Source organism: Panthera onca, chromosome A1 (genome assembly GCF_046562875.1).
Source record: "Panthera onca isolate mPanOnc1 chromosome A1, mPanOnc1 haplotype 2, whole genome shotgun sequence".
In the NCBI taxonomy this organism is placed as follows: domain Eukaryota; kingdom Metazoa; phylum Chordata; class Mammalia; order Carnivora; family Felidae; genus Panthera; species Panthera onca.
Window position 1 is genome coordinate 62,875,467 of NC_138339.1, and position 16,350 is coordinate 62,891,816.

The 16,350-nt window shown below is 43.2% G+C and overlaps 1 protein-coding gene across 2 annotated transcripts in view; it reads left to right on the forward strand.

The window, feature by feature from the left end:
- The window catches only part of ATP6V0E1 (ATPase H+ transporting V0 subunit e1), a 32,014-nt gene extending 22,886 nt beyond the window's left edge, over positions 1-9,128 (forward strand). The window contains exons 3-4 of one of the 2 annotated variants that reach the window (XM_060635046.2): positions 175-304; positions 8,635-9,128. In XM_060635046.2, the coding sequence (XP_060491029.1) occupies positions 175-268 (94 nt within the window). In that variant the 3' untranslated portion in view covers positions 269-304; positions 8,635-9,128. Of the gene's footprint in view, positions 1-174; positions 310-8,634 lie in introns of those variants that run through there. The other variant, XM_078446891.1, reaches the window with a different exon arrangement.
- The last annotated feature ends 7,222 nt before the right edge of the window (positions 9,129-16,350 follow it).

The following is a 16,350-nucleotide window of genomic DNA, read 5'->3' on the forward strand; positions in this document are numbered from 1 at the left end:
ATCTTGGATACTTGGAATTAAGGTAATGAGAGAAGAAAAGACAGAGCAGACTATGGTGAAACCTCACTGCTAAATTTGACTAAAGCACTTGTTGCATCCTAATTGAAGATGGTCCTGTTCCCACATGAGTTCACCACTTTCTGTTGTTTTTTTCCTCCCCCATTATTCTTTTAGTTGGCTGATTGCAATTCTGGCCCAGCTCAACCCTCTCTTCGGACCACAGTTGAAAAATGAAACCATCTGGTACCTCAAGTATCATTGGCCTTGAGGAGGAAGACCTATTCTCCAGCGCTCAGTCATTGAGGTGACTATGCCCTGAACCTTTCACATCAGTGTTGTCCATCAGGCAGCTAGAGGTTGCCTTGGCTTTTCCTCAGAAAACGACAGCCATTTTAACACTTGGCAAGGGCAGGCTGCCGAAAGCAAACATCTGAAGGACAGAATTTGGAACTTAGGCCATTCACCTTACCAGAGGATTTATTCATGAGATTCTTTTCAATTCTGCTGTTACCCAGCCATTTAAATAAAGTTTGCATGCAGTCTTTCAGACACAGGAGCGCTATTATTTATACTTGATATTGCAGGATTCTTAAGAGTTGCTGGCAGATTTTAAATTAAGAGCATTTCTGAATGCTTTGGATAGAGAGAGACAGGTGCTTTTGGAAAACTGGAATGAAAATTGTAGGCTTTATTTGGTTCACAGGCTCAGAGACATAAGGAGTAGTATAGTGGAAAGATTTATTCACTGGCCCAGAGTCAGGAAACCTGTCATTAAGTTTGTTCCTCTTTCTTGATTATTTCGATAAATGGAAGTTAGCACTCAGTGCTTGCCTAGATCTGGCTCAGCTTTTTTGGCAAGGGTACTGCTTATGTGGTACTATGAAGTCCTAGCAAGAGACACAGAGTGTCTGACTCTCCTGTCTTTAGTAATGCTATGATGATCGGTGAATTCAAGTAATGACAGCCTGGTCCCTCCAATTGTAAAGTTCTCTGCCAGCCTTTTATCTGGGGGTTTTACCCGTTGATTGTCATAATCTTAGCCTGAAGTAAACGTTTCGGTAGAAAATGCAAAATGGTGATTTTCTAGTTCCATTATTACTTCTACATTTGATTAGATAAAACGTCTCTACCAAGATGAACTTAACCCTCATTCTAAGGTTATTTAGTAACCTTGAAATATAGAACATACAGGAAGAGCAGTGTCCGTATTTAATTATTTTAATTTTCAGAGTGAGATATTGGGTGTCCAAGTTACTTCCAGGGTATCCAGTGAGGTTGTCTTTTCTTCCCTTTTGAGTTTTAATCAGTTACATTTATTACCATTTTCGTAGTCAGTTGCTCTTTCTTTGGCCTACTAGAGCCTGTGTAAACTGGCTTCTGTGTCCTTTTATTATTAGTCTTTGGTAGTTTCCTCACTTACTGGCAACATCAAGATGTCCCAGACCCCTCTTGTGTGTTTCCTGTCCCAGACTTGGAATGAGCTGTTTCCTACTGAAAGGATACCTGGTTCACTAGTCAGTCCTCAAGCCCAGCTGGCCTTCATTCCTTTCAGTGGGAATGGTATTTAAAAACCAAGATCTAAAGGGCGCCTGGGTGGCTCGGTCGGTTAAATGTCTTGACTCTTGGTTTCGGCTCAGGTCATGATCTCGCGGTTTTGTGGGTTTGGCCCCATGTTGGGCTCTGCCCACTGACCACTTGAAACTTGCTTGGTTTCTCCCCCTCTCTCGGGGGCTGTCTCTCGGCCCCTCCCCCGCTCACCCTCTCTCTGTCTCTCTCAAAGTAAATTTTAAAAAAAGAAAAGATCTGATTGCTAGGTACATCCATTTCTGCTGGGATGTTGCTTCTAAGCCTTTACAGTGGACAGAGCCAGGAATTACATTCTTCTGAGAAGAAAAAAAATCATGAGTTTATGTTAATATTTCTAATTAAAATTTAACATTACATGGTTTTGACTTCTTTGGTTTTATACTTGAGTATCATTCATACATGCTGAAAATCTTGCCTCCTACAGGCAGTAAATTACTTTCATTATCCTGCAATACATAATGGTTTCCAGATAACACCAGATAACTACTAACTGTAAGTTTATCGAATGCAATTTAGGATTTCTTTGCTGCTTTATTTGTCCTTAGAACAAATAAAGAAAAGATGTTGTTTTCTGAGGTCACTTGAAATAATTATTTTCTCTCATCATTATCAATGTGATACATAATCAGATTAAGTTGTTTTATTTTGTGTTCAATTCATAGTAATATTTTTATTTGCTACTATTTTTGAATATGTAAACATATTTTCACAGTCAGAATTATAAACAAGATACATTCAGAGATGTCTCTCTTTCCAGTGTTTCATTTTGCCAAGATAAGCAAATACATACATACAGGTATATATATGTATATACGTAACATGTATATAAGCAAATACATACACATAAATATGTATATGTGTGTATATCCCCCCACACAGCTATTACAGAAAAGATATCATATTGCATATACTATTCTGTACTTTGCTTTTTTTCACTGAACAACGTATTTTAGAGACCGCTCCTACCAGTGTATAGAGATCTTCTTCAATTCTTTTTATAGCCATTGGTGTACTTTTAGATTGTTTCTAGTCTTTTGCTATTATCGATAGAGGCACAGTATCATCCTATACATATGACATTTTATTTTCTATTTTTGCTGGAAATCTTTGGGTTAGATTCCATGAAAAGTGGATCTCTGGGTTAAAGGTGTATGCTTTTTCTAGCTATTACTACACTCCCTTCTATAGGGATTATACCATTTTTACATTTCCACTAACAATGTAGGAGAGTGCTTGTTTCCTCACAGCTTGGATTTTTGCCGATCGAGATAAGTTAAGTAGTCAGCTTTTTCTTTTTTTTCTTTTTCCTTAGAGTTCTGTCTTTGCCCAAAGGGGTTTTGATTTACCATATATATATATATATATATGTTTTTTTTTTTTTTTTTTTTTTTTTTTTTTTTATATCCAGCATTCCAATCCTTCCAGCATTGCCTTTCACTTAACTTCTCTGAGCCTCATTTCCTTCCTGTGTAATGAAAAAGGGCGCTTTGGACCTGAAGAACACTGGGTGTAGATCTGAGGTTTCATTTGTCCATTTTCTTTAAAAAAAAAAAAATTTTTTTTTTACATTTATTTATTTTGAGAGAGACAGAGACAGCTTGAGCAGGAGAGGGGCAGAGAGAGAGAGAGAGAGAGAGAGAGGGAGAGAAAGAGAGAGAATCCCAAGCAGGCTCAATGCTGCCAGCTGCAGAGCCCCATGTGGGGCTCAGACCCACGAACTGTGAGATCATGACCTGAGCCAAAACCAAGAGTCAGATGCTCAACTGACTGAGCCACTCAGGCGTCCCTCATTTGTTCATTTTCAATCTCAAGTTAACCTGACTGACAAATACCTTCTGTCTGCACTCTGGTCCATAGCACAAACCAGGGCTGCTTAAAACTTGTATTAAAGGTGGTTCCTTTACAAGCAAACACCAGGAAGCAGGAGGGCAGAGCCAGACAAACTCTAATTAGGAATGTCTTCACATTTGTTCTGTATTTGAGGTCATGACTATGGTAGTACAATAACTGTAGGCCTTTGGAATTATCACATGAAGAGATCTAATCTCTGCCTAACAGAGCAAATAGAACTCTTGTGACAAGACTTCATTTTTCTTTGTGGTAAATCAAAAGATGGAGCTAAATTCCCTTTTGAACTTTGTACTTTTACACAACAGTGGGATGATAAAGGAGTGCAGAACCAGATTTAGGCCTGTCTTCATCTGGTAAGGAAAAATGTTTGATTTTGTACATGATTAGAGGCCAGATTTGGAAAGTAGGAGGTGTAAACCAGACATGGTATGCAGCAGAGAAAAATGAGGAACAGCCATGAAAGCTTTAGGATAATTTTATATAGATGGAACTGATTTGATTTCAACAGCACAGTTAAACACCTAGCTGATCTTTTGCTACTTTAGTCATTTTAATTGCCACGATTTTCTCTCATGTGGTGGTGATAGGCTGAGTTATAGCACATTATGTTTATTGGCTGGAAATCTTGCCCAGTACTTCTAAGAACAGTGCTCACTCCCTCTCTTTCCCCTGCCAACCTTGTCTGCCTTTCCTAGATTCCTAAGATGCTTCTGGAACTGTCACATCAAGATTGCTGTTTTTGTCATGGCCCATTTTCCTATTGCCCTGGGGGTGCGATGCTAGTGTGGAATCTTGCTGGAGTGGATTTGGCCCGGCCCCAGTGTCCTACAAGTTAGTTTACCACAGCATTGTAACATTTTAGATGAACTTCTATGGCTTACTGCAGTCCTAAAGGGCAAACCTTGTTTTTTTGTTTTTTTTTTTTTTTTACAGTGTCTGGACAGGAGAGGAATAAAGTATATTGGTAATTAGGCCTATGCCCCAAGGGGAGCTGTTTTTCTATGCATTCCAAAAATATTTGAGTGCTCATGAGGTGCCTGGTACTGAGTGGGGATTTCAGGGAAGGCTGTGGGCTCTAAAGAAGTTTGTGACTTGTTGAGAGGTTGAAAGTAAGCCATGTTTGTGAAAAGTTAAACAGTGCAAGGTGTTTTGTGGTTAAAAAGCGTATCTTTTAGGGGCGTCTGGGCGGCTAAGTTGGTTAAGTGTCCAACTTTGGCTCAGGTCATGGTCTCACCGCTCATGAGTTTGAACCTCATGTCAGGCTCTGTGCTGACAGTTCAGAGCCTGGAGCCTGCTTCGGATTCTGTGTCTCCCTCTCACTTTGCCCCTCCCCTGCTAATGCTGTTTGTCTATCTGTCTCAAAAATAAATAAACATTACAATTTTTTTTTTGAAAATGTTATCTTTTACTCGGCTCTCTCTGACCGGATTTGCTGCTGCCACTCAAACTGTCATGTCTCTGTTTCAATTCCTGATGTCATAGATCTCCCTGTCACTTAGAGTCAGAACCTGTTCACTCACTTCTTTCTCTAATCACTCCTTTCTCCTTTTCCTCGAATCCATTTGATCCTGTTAATGGCTCTTGTGTCTGTTTTTGTTTCCCGTTTCTCCTTTGGGCACCCTAATTTCTGACCCAGATCAATGTGACTCCAAGTTATTACTGTGGCTCTTCCTCAGGTCTCCCTGCTCTGTAGTCACAGTATCTACAAAACTCCACCCTGTTTGTCTTCCTGATGCAGCTCTCCCGGAAAGAGATCACTGCTTGCCTCAGAAGCTTTCAGTAGTTCTCCGTAGGCTACTGTAGGGTTTTTTTTTAAACTTTAAATCTCTGAGGTTAGTGAGTACCTGCCTCTGTAACATGTTGTAAGCACAGCTTTTGTCAGGGTCACCAAAGGTCCTATGAGCCACGAAAGATAAGAATGACTAACCTGCAGATCATGTCCAGCTTCCTCACTTGGCTGTCAAGGCCTTGCCAGTTGCCCTCAGACCACTTTTGCAGCCTACTTATTCGCTACTTTCCTCCGTGACCTATTGGTTCCAGCCCTGCCATTTCCGTGTTCTTGGTCTAATTAACTTCACTTAGCTTTTCCTGTCTCTTACTACCCTATGACATTCATTAATTTAAGACGCAGATTAGTAAGCACATACTCTGCAGACATTCTTTCTGCCCTCCGTTCACCCATTCTCTCAATTCTTTGTGATGTCTTCTCTTTGAGTGTCCAGCTTTTCTGGCCACTTGGTCTCAAAGTGATTTCATTTCTCCATAAATGTATTTAGCTATTCATTTGGTACATTGCCTTGACTCGTTAAATACACATACTTTTCATTTGCTTAAATATCTCTCGTAGTTACTCTGCAATAAACACATATCTTGCACATAATCGTAAAAAAGGAATTGTTGTGTGAATTTATCGAAAATGAAAAAACAGAGGGGCGCCTGGGTGGCTCAGTCAGTTAAGCGTCCGACTTCGGCTCAGGTCATGATCTCATGGTTCATGAGTTTGAGCCCCGCGTCGGGCCCTGTGCTGACAGCTCGGAGCCTGGAGCCTGCTTCGGATTCTGTGTCTCCCTCTCTGTTCGTCCCCCACTCGCACTCTGTCTCTCTCTCTCAAAAGTAAATAAAGATTAAAAAAATAAAAATGAAAAAACAGATAAAAATAAAACCTATTCTTTGACACACACACACACACACACACACACACACACACACATACACACACACACTCACACACACTCATCCTCCTCTGAAAAGATTTCCTGGTTCAGGCCTTAATATTTTTATGTTGTCTTCACTGTCAGTTTTATCTGAAAGTAGCCTTAGTCATTCCCTTATTTTACAGAATGAGAATGTGGACCCTTTGGTTGAGGTCCTCCCCACCCACCCCCAACGGCGGTTTCATGTCAGAGAGACAATTAGAGTATGTGCTTCTTTAATTCACCCCCAAATCAAACCACAAGTCCATGCCATTTAATATAATGCCCACTCACATTTATCTCAAGCTAGTATCATTGAGCCTAAGTGAAAATTAGCCCCTGTTTCAGTGTGGTTTTCTTTTTTTTCTTTTTTTTTTTTTTAATTTATTTATTTATTTATTTATTTATTTATTTATTTATTTATTTATTTATTTTTGGGACAGAGAGAGACAGAGCATGAACGGGGGAGGGGCAGAGAGAGAGGGAGACACAGAATCGGAAACAGGCTCCAGGCTCCGAGCCATCAGCCCAGAGCCTGACGCGGGGCTTGAACTCACGGACCGCGAGATCGTGACCTGGCTGAAGTCGGACGCTTAACCGACTGCGCCACCCAGGCGCCCCTTCAGTGTGGTTTTCTTAAGATGAAGACTTACTTTTTACTTTTGTTATTGTTCGTTTGTCCAAAAAGGCCTAAACGATGAGGAGGTCTAACCTGTATGCTTCATAGAAAACTAACACACGAAACATCTGCATTCACTGCTTCAGTATTCTCAAGTAAAATTTCTCATCTGCGTGGAACACAGGTCTGTGCAGACAGGTTGTTCCGGTGGCCTAAGGAGGAGAAGAGGAAATGATCATTAGATTAAAGGTTTTATGAGGCAGTGAGGCACAAGAAACCAGTAGCTCTCGTAGTTGCCCCTCCCTGGCCTGATGTGGTTATTTTCCTAGTACATTATAAAAACAGTCCTCTGATTATATCTCGAGTTGAATGTATTTTGTTTGCAGTGGCCTGCCTTAGTGGGTCGAGCAGTCTGGTACTTCCCATGCGGAGGGTGGTTGGACTGCCCCAGCTTGTACCAGTAAGACTTAGCGGCCGTCTTGTATCTGCTACTGGGCATTGTGGACCCTGGGAAACCTATCATTTTACCGCACTGCTCTGTGGATTCTCCTGCTTGTGCCCACTGATCTGGAAAAACTTAAGGACCCATCAGATCTCCTACGTACTACTTGACCTTCAGTCTTGTCAGACGTGCCTGCCACAAACCGTGTCTCTTCTCAGTTTAACTAGCTCTTTGCCCCCCTGCACTTAACCCTCAACATTCTGGGAAATTCTGTGTCATAACCAGCTTGTTTTCTTATCTGCCAACTCAGGCCTTGTGTGGAAATTGCCTTTGAAAGCCACTATTTACTTAATTTTTCTATTCTCTTTATTTTTTAATTTTGAAAACCACATATGTGGCTTTATTTTTATAGTCTTTTTTTTAATGTTTATTTATTTTTGATAGAGAGACAGAGCATGAGCAGGAGAGGGGCAGAGAGAGGAGGAGACACAGAATCCAAAGCAGGTTCCAGGCTCTGAGCTGTCAGCACAGACCCCGATGCAGGGCTCGAGCTCACGGGGCTCGAACTCACAAACCACGAGATCATGACCTGAGCCAAAGTCAGACGCTCAACAGACTGAGCCACCAGGCACCCTTATTTTTATAGTCTTTTAAAATAAGCTTTATGGGGGCGCCTGGGTGGCTCCATCGGTTAAGCATCGAACTCTTAGATTTCGGTTCAGGTCATGATCTCACCGTCGTGGGATTAAGCCCCAAGTTGGGCTCCTCGCTTGGCATGGAGCCTGCTTGGGATTCTCTCTCCCCCTCTGCCCTTCGCCACACACACTCTTTCTCTCTCAAAAATAAATAAAATAAGCTATATTAAGGGAGTGGACGTGACCACTGTTACCAGTTTGATGTGTGAAGATACATATTTTAAATGTTTGCTAGCTCTGCAAAGGTGATATTACAGCTTTAAGCTTCCAGAAAAAGAAATCTCATTTGTCACCTATACCTGTAAGAATGGGGAGCAAACTAGGAGCAACCTCGAGTACCAAGGAGCTAGCTCTTTAGGAGTCTGACATAAGAGAAAAGCTTGCCATGGCTGTGGGAACCGTGCTTCCTTGCTGTAGGAGGGGAAGGGCAAATACAGATTCTTGAAGTGAACCCATTAGATGCCAGTAGGATTGGTCTGAGTCAACTTCCTGCTTTCTGTGACACAGTCCAACTGTTACTTAACGACCCTCAGTTCAGCAACGTCCTTGGTAATCGGACCTCTTGTCACAGCTCTACGAAACCTGTCCAAACTGGGACATTATTTGAGCTAACTTTTTATTCAAGTATTTACTGAGCACCTATATATTTTAAATTATTGGCCTGATTGACTTTTATTGATGTTATTAGCCATTTGCCCACTTGAGGATGGGTTAAGGATTAGTTACTAGAACGGCTTTGTTTTGCAGGTCACGAAGAGAATTCCTCTAGATGCAAAATCAACTCCAAACCCAGAACACCTCTGACTCGCCTGTGTTGGCCATCAGCTGCCTTAAACATTCACACCACGTTTGAATATCTCCTTCTACAATGCAGTATTTTCTCCTGTCACCTTTTTTTACATTTTGATGAATTATGTGCCTACTTAACCCAAACTGTGCTGGCTCTGTAAAATGTCTATGCACTCTTCTGAGATAGGAGGCGCTGTACTTCTGAGAAACGTGCTGCTCTCTCCTTGGAGCCTGTGCATTTGGAGACCACTCCTGCCTGGTCACAACATGGGAATCTGCGAAGTGTTTAAAAACTGTCGCGAGACCGGTAGAGTCAAGTGGGGCAGTCCGTAGGAGAGCACGTTCAGAGGGAATATCTGTGCTAACAGAATTACACCAAAGTATATTTTCAGGACGACTTTCTTATTTCTGCCATCTATTGGAATAAATTATTTTTCTGCTTTCTGTGGAAATCTGGTTTCGGTGTTTGTTAAGTTCATTTTTGGAAGCTTTTCTATCTTTAGATATGATGCCTTAAAAAAAAAAAAAAAAACTGATGTTGTAGTTCAAACTAGGTTGGAAGTGTAAACCTGGTCATGTGGTTTGACATACCTGAAGATACTGGTGAGTACTTTCCTGAATCGTTAGTAATCATTTCAGCACTTACTGTAGCCAAGCAAGGCACTGGAGGAATCAAAGGTGTGGAAATTGAGGTCCCTGCAAGGTCAAGAGCTGATACACAATTTGGAGAGATAAGGTCAGTATACATAGAACTGTAATGCAAGGCCATGTCTGAGCATGGTCCATAAAAAAGTGGTCATGATGGTGAGCAAATTGAAGGTTCCTTGTATCACAGCAGCTCCTTGTATCATCACACCCCCAGAAATAGCACTGGAGAAATCGAGGCAGATTAAAAAGCCTGGTATAGGACAGTATTTCTGTGTTTTGGTAGCAGGCATCTGAATAATTCACTAATTTGGGGACTTTATTAGTTTTAAGAAATTAAAATTTTAAATGGATCTAAATTTTCACCAGTGCATGGCTTTTTGACAACCAGCCAAGCCAAGAATGGATTTCCTGTTTTGCAGTTTGTGCTTTTCTATTCCTCCCCGACTATCTGAATTCATTGCTTTGCCGTTCTTAGGACAAAAGAGTTTCGAGTTGAAATGACCGTCCTGCTTTCATTTCTTTGTTTCCATTCTTTACTTTTTGAACTTCAGATTTTCCTGAGAGGCAACTTCATACTTTACATTTCCAGCAAAAGGGTAGCCAATTTCATGGAATCCATAAAACCCTGAAGATCTGACATCGGAGGGGACCATGGTAACAAATGCTAGCTAACCCCATCGTTTTATAGATAAGCAATCTGCACCCAGACAGGGAGAATCGCTTGCCTAGTTAAATGTAGCTGCTCAGAGGCAGACCAGGAAGTAGGATCCCTGGTTTTGTAATTTCTATTCGAAAGCCCTTTTCACTTGCTACCCTGACTCTCCCAGAGTTGGAGCCAACTTTGAGCTTCGAGTAGAAGGGAAGACTTCTGCCAGGCTGTCTCCCATTAGAGCAGTTCACTTGACCCTTAATATCTGTCATTTAAGAAGGCAATGCAGGTGATTACGGTGGCCACATAAAAGGATGCCACAGTCTTTGAGCCCTAGCCGTGGGGGAAGCGTGACTCCATTCATTGCAGCTCTCCACCCAGATTCTTCTTGCCAGGCTCTGCACCCCATTATCCCTGGGGGTGAGGGAGTCCGTCTAAAACCTTCCCACTGCCACCCTGCACTGCTTTCTTGCAAACCACCACGGTTTCGAAGCTGAGCCTTGTGATGTCTCTAGTGTAGTGGCACTTCTTTGAGTGCTGCTTTCACGTGGCTTGAGTTCAGCATGCTGCATTAGCCAATAGGGAGCCTACATAGTTTTGGGACAGCAGACCTTAGCTATGGCGTGCTTTTAGCAGTGATGGAGAGCAGCATTCATGATCATGTTTTGACACATTTCCAATGTAATGGCCTAGTTTAAGGCAGAGGTCATGACCCTGGCTGATCCAAGTCCCTGATTTCTGCCTTGTTCTGTTACTTTGTACTGATGCATTTTTTTTACTTGCCATTTGCTCTCAATTAGACATTGGGAAACCAACTGGATGACATTGCTATTTGCACTAGGGCTTGCTTGCCACTTGCTGGGATCCAATTCCTACAGACACGAGTCAGGAAGATTAGTATGTTGGCTGCACTAGTAACAGTGTGAAACACAAGGATGAGAGCCCTGAAGGGCCTGGTTCTGTGCCAGGGAGGTTTTGATTGTCCCCCAGAAGGGAGCATTCTGCTCAGTAAGCCTTCTAGGGAAGGAAGAGGCCCTAGTGAGGTAATAGTTCAGGCCTGAACCTGGAAGGGTTCTCCAAACCCTACTGGGACTTACTGCTAGTGAGGCCCTAATGGCCTCAGCATAAAGCCTATGGAAGAAGACAGGAGTAGGGGCGCCTGGGCGGCTCAGTTGGTTGAGCGTCTGACTTCCGCTCAGGTCATGATCTCACGGTTCGTGGGTTTGAGCGCCACGTTGGGCTCTGTACTGACAGCTCAGAGCCTGGAGCCTGCTTCAGATTCTGTGTCTCTCTCTCTGCCTCTCTCCCACTTGCGCGCGCTCGCTCTCTCAAATATAAACATTAAAAAAAATTTTTTTTTTAAACAAAGAAGAGGAAAGGACCTCCTTTCCTAGCCAAATTAGAGATCAAAGACTTCCTAGATAATTGCAAGCCCCTAAAGGCCAGGTACTGTCACTCTGTCACCTCATAGCTTTATTGGTATTGCTGAAATGAGGGAATCAGCTCAGATTCCGGGAGGGAAACTTGTCGAGTTCCCTTTGCCCAGGAAGTCACTTAACTCTTGAGCCTGTTTCCTTGTTTATGAAAGTGTTGAGAATATTAATATTAACCAGTATATAAACTCAGATACATGCTTTCTCCTCCCCTCATTCCTAGTAACTGACCCATTTTGTTACAGCATGGCCCATTGTCTGAGATGGATGGATGGCCGCGAATCACATTCTGCTTGGCAGTTCACTTGTTCCGGTGATTGCCGCGACCCCTGCTTAGAAGGAGCTCCATCCAGCCCTTTAAGAGGATATTGGAAATGTCCTTCTACAAAGCCTGTCCAGGTGAACACAGTGTGGACTCCTGGTATGATCATTAGACTAGGTGAGGCCCCAGGTTTGCAATCTTACTGCATCACTTGCAAGCTGGATTAACTTTGCACAAATCATTTAATTTATGAGCCTCAATTTTTTCTTCTACAGAATGGGGCAATACCTGCCCTTTCTGCTATCCAAGTTATTACCAAATGAGATGGTGGTGGTGAAGATGATTTGTAAATTTTAATAATACACAAAGTGTATTTTGCAAAGAAACGACAAAACCGCTGGGACCCCCTGATGACTTTCCTATTAAGATAAGCCCCAGAGGGGCAGCCAACTGATGTTTTCTTCTACATTTGGTTTACCTTTTGATTAGTCATTTGTGCTTGGGTCATAGAAAAAGAAAAGGCATGCTCCAGGCTCCAGGCGTGAGCTCTCAGCAGGGAGATAGATCTCTTAGAAACCATCATAGCGTAAGTGTCTGGACCACATCCTTCTTGCCCTTCCAGATTCTACGCGAGTTCTATGAGCCCTTCTGCCAGGACAGGAGTATTTCCAGCATGATTTGAAGATGTAATCTGAGGGGCACTGGTTGCTTTTAACAATGTTTTCCTTGTTTTCTTTCAACATAGAATGATGTCTATATCCTTATTACTGACCCAACAAAATTTTATCATATGTTATTTTGACATTGCTTCAGATATAGCACCATTTTGTGCATTTCTTCTGGGCAGTTTTTTAACAACAGTGCTTGGACTCATGGGAGATTTGACCCTGGATTTCCTTTTCCAAAAATTTGAAGAGTCAATTGCTCTTTTATTAACTATATTTAAATTATATCTTAAAATACATATTTAGGCATTTTAGAATGGGTTCACCACCCTATCCTTGCTCCCTCCTGTTCAGAGAACAAATGTTTTTTTTTTTTTAACGTTTTATTCATTTTTGAGAGAGAGAGAGAGAGAGAGACAGCACGCCAGCAGGGGAGGGGCAGAGAGAGAGACACACAGAATCCGAAGCAGGTTCCAGGCTCTGAGCGGTCAGCACAGAGCCTGATGTGGGGCTCGAACCCATGAACCATGAGATCATGACCTGAGCCGAAATCAGCCGCTTAACTGACTGAGCCACCCAGGTGCCCCTAGAGAACAAATGTGTTTAAAATGAAGATGGGCTCTTAGGCAAAAGTTATGTATTTTTTTTTCTTGCCCCTTTATTTCAACTTCTTCTCAACAGTTGAATGGATGGAATTAATTTCTTTTTTTCTGGAACATATGCCTAGAAATGAGATTGAAAAGAGAAAACTACTAGCATTGCTTCTGGATGGCAATCACAAGTGATTAAAATTTTCTTTTTCCTTTTTAGCATGTTCTCCTATGAAAAGGTAATACTTGAGTAAAAAACAATAACAATTATTTTAATAACAAAAGATAATAGAATATTAAGAGAAAAAGGATTTTTAACTTCTGTACATAGCAAAAAGCCTGATGAGAAACAGACCAAAATGTTGATAATGATTATTTCTTTTATGGCTTTGTATATTTTCCAAAAAGAGCATGGTATTACTTCATAATCGGGGGTAAGAGGGAAGGCATTTTGGAGGGGACCATTGTCAAAATAGTGTTAGTACTTCCTTCAAACATTATATAACACACCCACTTTTTTTTTTCTTTGAGAGCAATTCAGGGTCAGGAGAAATGAAGTCAACTAGCTCTATTAAAACACTGAAGCTATTCTGAATCAATAAAAATCAGCAAGTTCACACAGCAATTCTGATTAACTGTTTCCATTGTGCCGGACAAAGTACAGAGCATTCAGCTTATAAAATTCTGGCCTCCTTTTGTATAGGTGTTCACAGTGACAGCATGGTGAAATGAAAGGGGAGCATTGATTTCGATTCTGCCCACATAGAAAAGTAGAAGCCTGGGGTATTAATGTTCTGGGGTCCCACATGCGTTAGAATAAGCCCCACTGTTCTTTCCCTCCCAAGTGCTCCAAGCAAGTCTTTTATTCAGGCTGTGTCACCGCTTCAGTTAAAACCTCCTCCTTTTGAAATGTGTTGGCCCATTTTCCCCCCCAATACTCACCACCACCACCACCACCACCCCCCCCCCCCGCCGGCCAGCCGTAAAACGGGAGTATTCTAGTGGCTGAGGATGCTCAACGACTAATACTGCTACCCACGTGAATCCAGTCAGGATTCTGACATGGTTTCCATAGTTTCTTTACACTGTCCAAAGTGTGGTACTACACTGTGGGTTGCCACTCCAAAACAGAACAAGCAGAGCAGATGTTTTGTAAAAGTAGGCGATGTATTTGAGGAAGCCGGAGTTGAGAAGCTAAGTGTGACTGTGCAAGCCACAAAAGCTTCTCAGCAACACTCAACAGGTATTTCCAGCTCCTGTTCTTTGTCCCGATGTTAGCTGCTCGGAACAGTGGGAAGCAGGAGACTCCCCCTGGGCTCCTGGAGCTTAGAATTCAGCAGGGTGACAACTGGCACTGGGTGTCCCTGGTGGGTGGAGCCCGAGGTAGCCAGGTCCTGTGCCGAGGTAGCCAGGACTGGTTGCTGGGTAAGAGCACTAGAAACACTGGTAGTGGGAGGCTTCTTGAAGGAAGTGACCTTTAAGGGTAAACCCAAAGGATGATTAAGAGCTAGGCCAACGACTGATGCCGCTATTTCAAGAGTCTGCGAGAGAGAAGTATCCTGGGTTATGGTAATAGGAATGAAATGGAGTCAGAGAAGTAGTGTTTTGGGGGCTAGCGCATATTTACTAGCATATGCAGGTGGGTGACTGATTGGATGTTAGGGGTGGGGGTAATTAAGGGACAGGAAGGAGTCCAGGTTCCCCGCTGGGTGGACACTGGAACCTTTCACTGAGATGAGGGCAGTGAGGAGTTTAGTTGTAGACAGATGGAATTTGCCGGCACCAGAGGTATGCACGTGCAGATACCCAGTGGGCAATTGTTATGTGGCTCTGGAAGTTGAGCAGGAAACCCGGGCTGTAGGTGGGGGTGTGGGGCACCAGCATGGAGATAACTGAACCTGTGAGTGTGGCTACGAGGGCCAGGAAGAGCATGTAGAGTGAGCAGAGACGCAGTCTGGGCTGGAGGCTAGGAGCATCCTCTCTTAAGTGGTGGGCAGAGAAAGAAGAGGAATCTAAAGGGCACCCATGGTAAATGCCGCCTTGGCTTGGACAGCAGTCAGCACCGCCCTCCCCTCCAGCTTCCTCACATACCTTATCCTATGAGTAAGTGGGACATATTCCTATTTTACAGTTGGGGATACTGCGGTTACGTGACTTAGCCAGTTTCACCCAGAGGCTACCACCTGAAATTCGCAAAATTAGGTGCATGTACACTTGTCTGTGTTTTTCCAGGGAGCAAGTATATGGCTTTCATGAGACCTCTGGAAAAAGTTCAGAACCACTATTACTAGGTACTATCAACAGTAGGGGCACCTGGCTGGCCCAGTTGGTGGAGCATACGACTCTTGATCTCAGGGTTATGGGTTTGAGCCCCATGTTGGGCAAAGAGTTTACTTAAGAAAATAATACCAACAATAGCTGATCCTTCCCTGGTGCCTACTGTGTGCCAGGCCCTAAGGACTTTACCCTTCACCAGACTGTAACTGGGGCAGGACAGGGCAAAGAGCAGTATCGCACATCTCTCCCCTTTCTAATAGTCTCAACTCCTCTGTGTCCCCCCAACCCCCAGGCGGGAGAAAAGACCGCCAATCTGGTCCTCTTTTCTCCCGTGGTGTTTACAGGGGCCGCTTACTGTTATTACTTCCTTTTTTAGAAGGAGAGGAAAACTGCCCCCTACTTTGTCCTAATCTCACTTCAGTCTCCACCTCGACTCCCAGTTTTCCCAAAGGTGACTCCCTTGTTTTGCCATGCTGGGAAGAGATGCTTGGATAGTGGGCAAGAAGCCCCCTCATGTTGAGCTGACTGGTTATAGGGGCACCAGGGAAGAGCTGTGGCCAGGTCATCAGGACTCCTGCAGCCATGATCCTGGCTTTAGCCTGAGTGATGATGGGTGCGCTGACCAGGTTGCTAAGATGTCCTCAGGGTCTATATGGAAAGGCAGGCACCCTGCAGGGGCCTAGGTGGGCACTGAGGTATGGGGGCCAAGGCATGCATCTTCCCCCTGGTACTTCCCCTCCTAACAGGATAGTACCTGCAGTTGGCATTCAGATTTGTTAACGTGCTTTATGTCTTGCTGCGACTGGTGTGTAAGAACAGGTGTAGAGGGTGCCACCCATTTCTTTTACACATTTCACTCCCGGGCTGGACCCTGTGAGGCCAGGGTGAAAACACTGGTGGCACCTTCCCTGGTGTTGCTGTCACACCAGGGAAATTTATGACATTGCGAATTTGCAGGGAAAACAAAAAAACCTGGGATACACAGGACCCCCCCCCTCCCCCACTTCACCCATAGTTCTCTGAACTTTTTATTCTTATTTATTTCTGTCTTCTAGCAACCTCTCTGGACTGTTCACTTCCTGGATGTGGAAATCCAGCTTCATAGTTTTACACTGGATTGAGGCTTTCGGAGCACACTTCCATCCGTAGC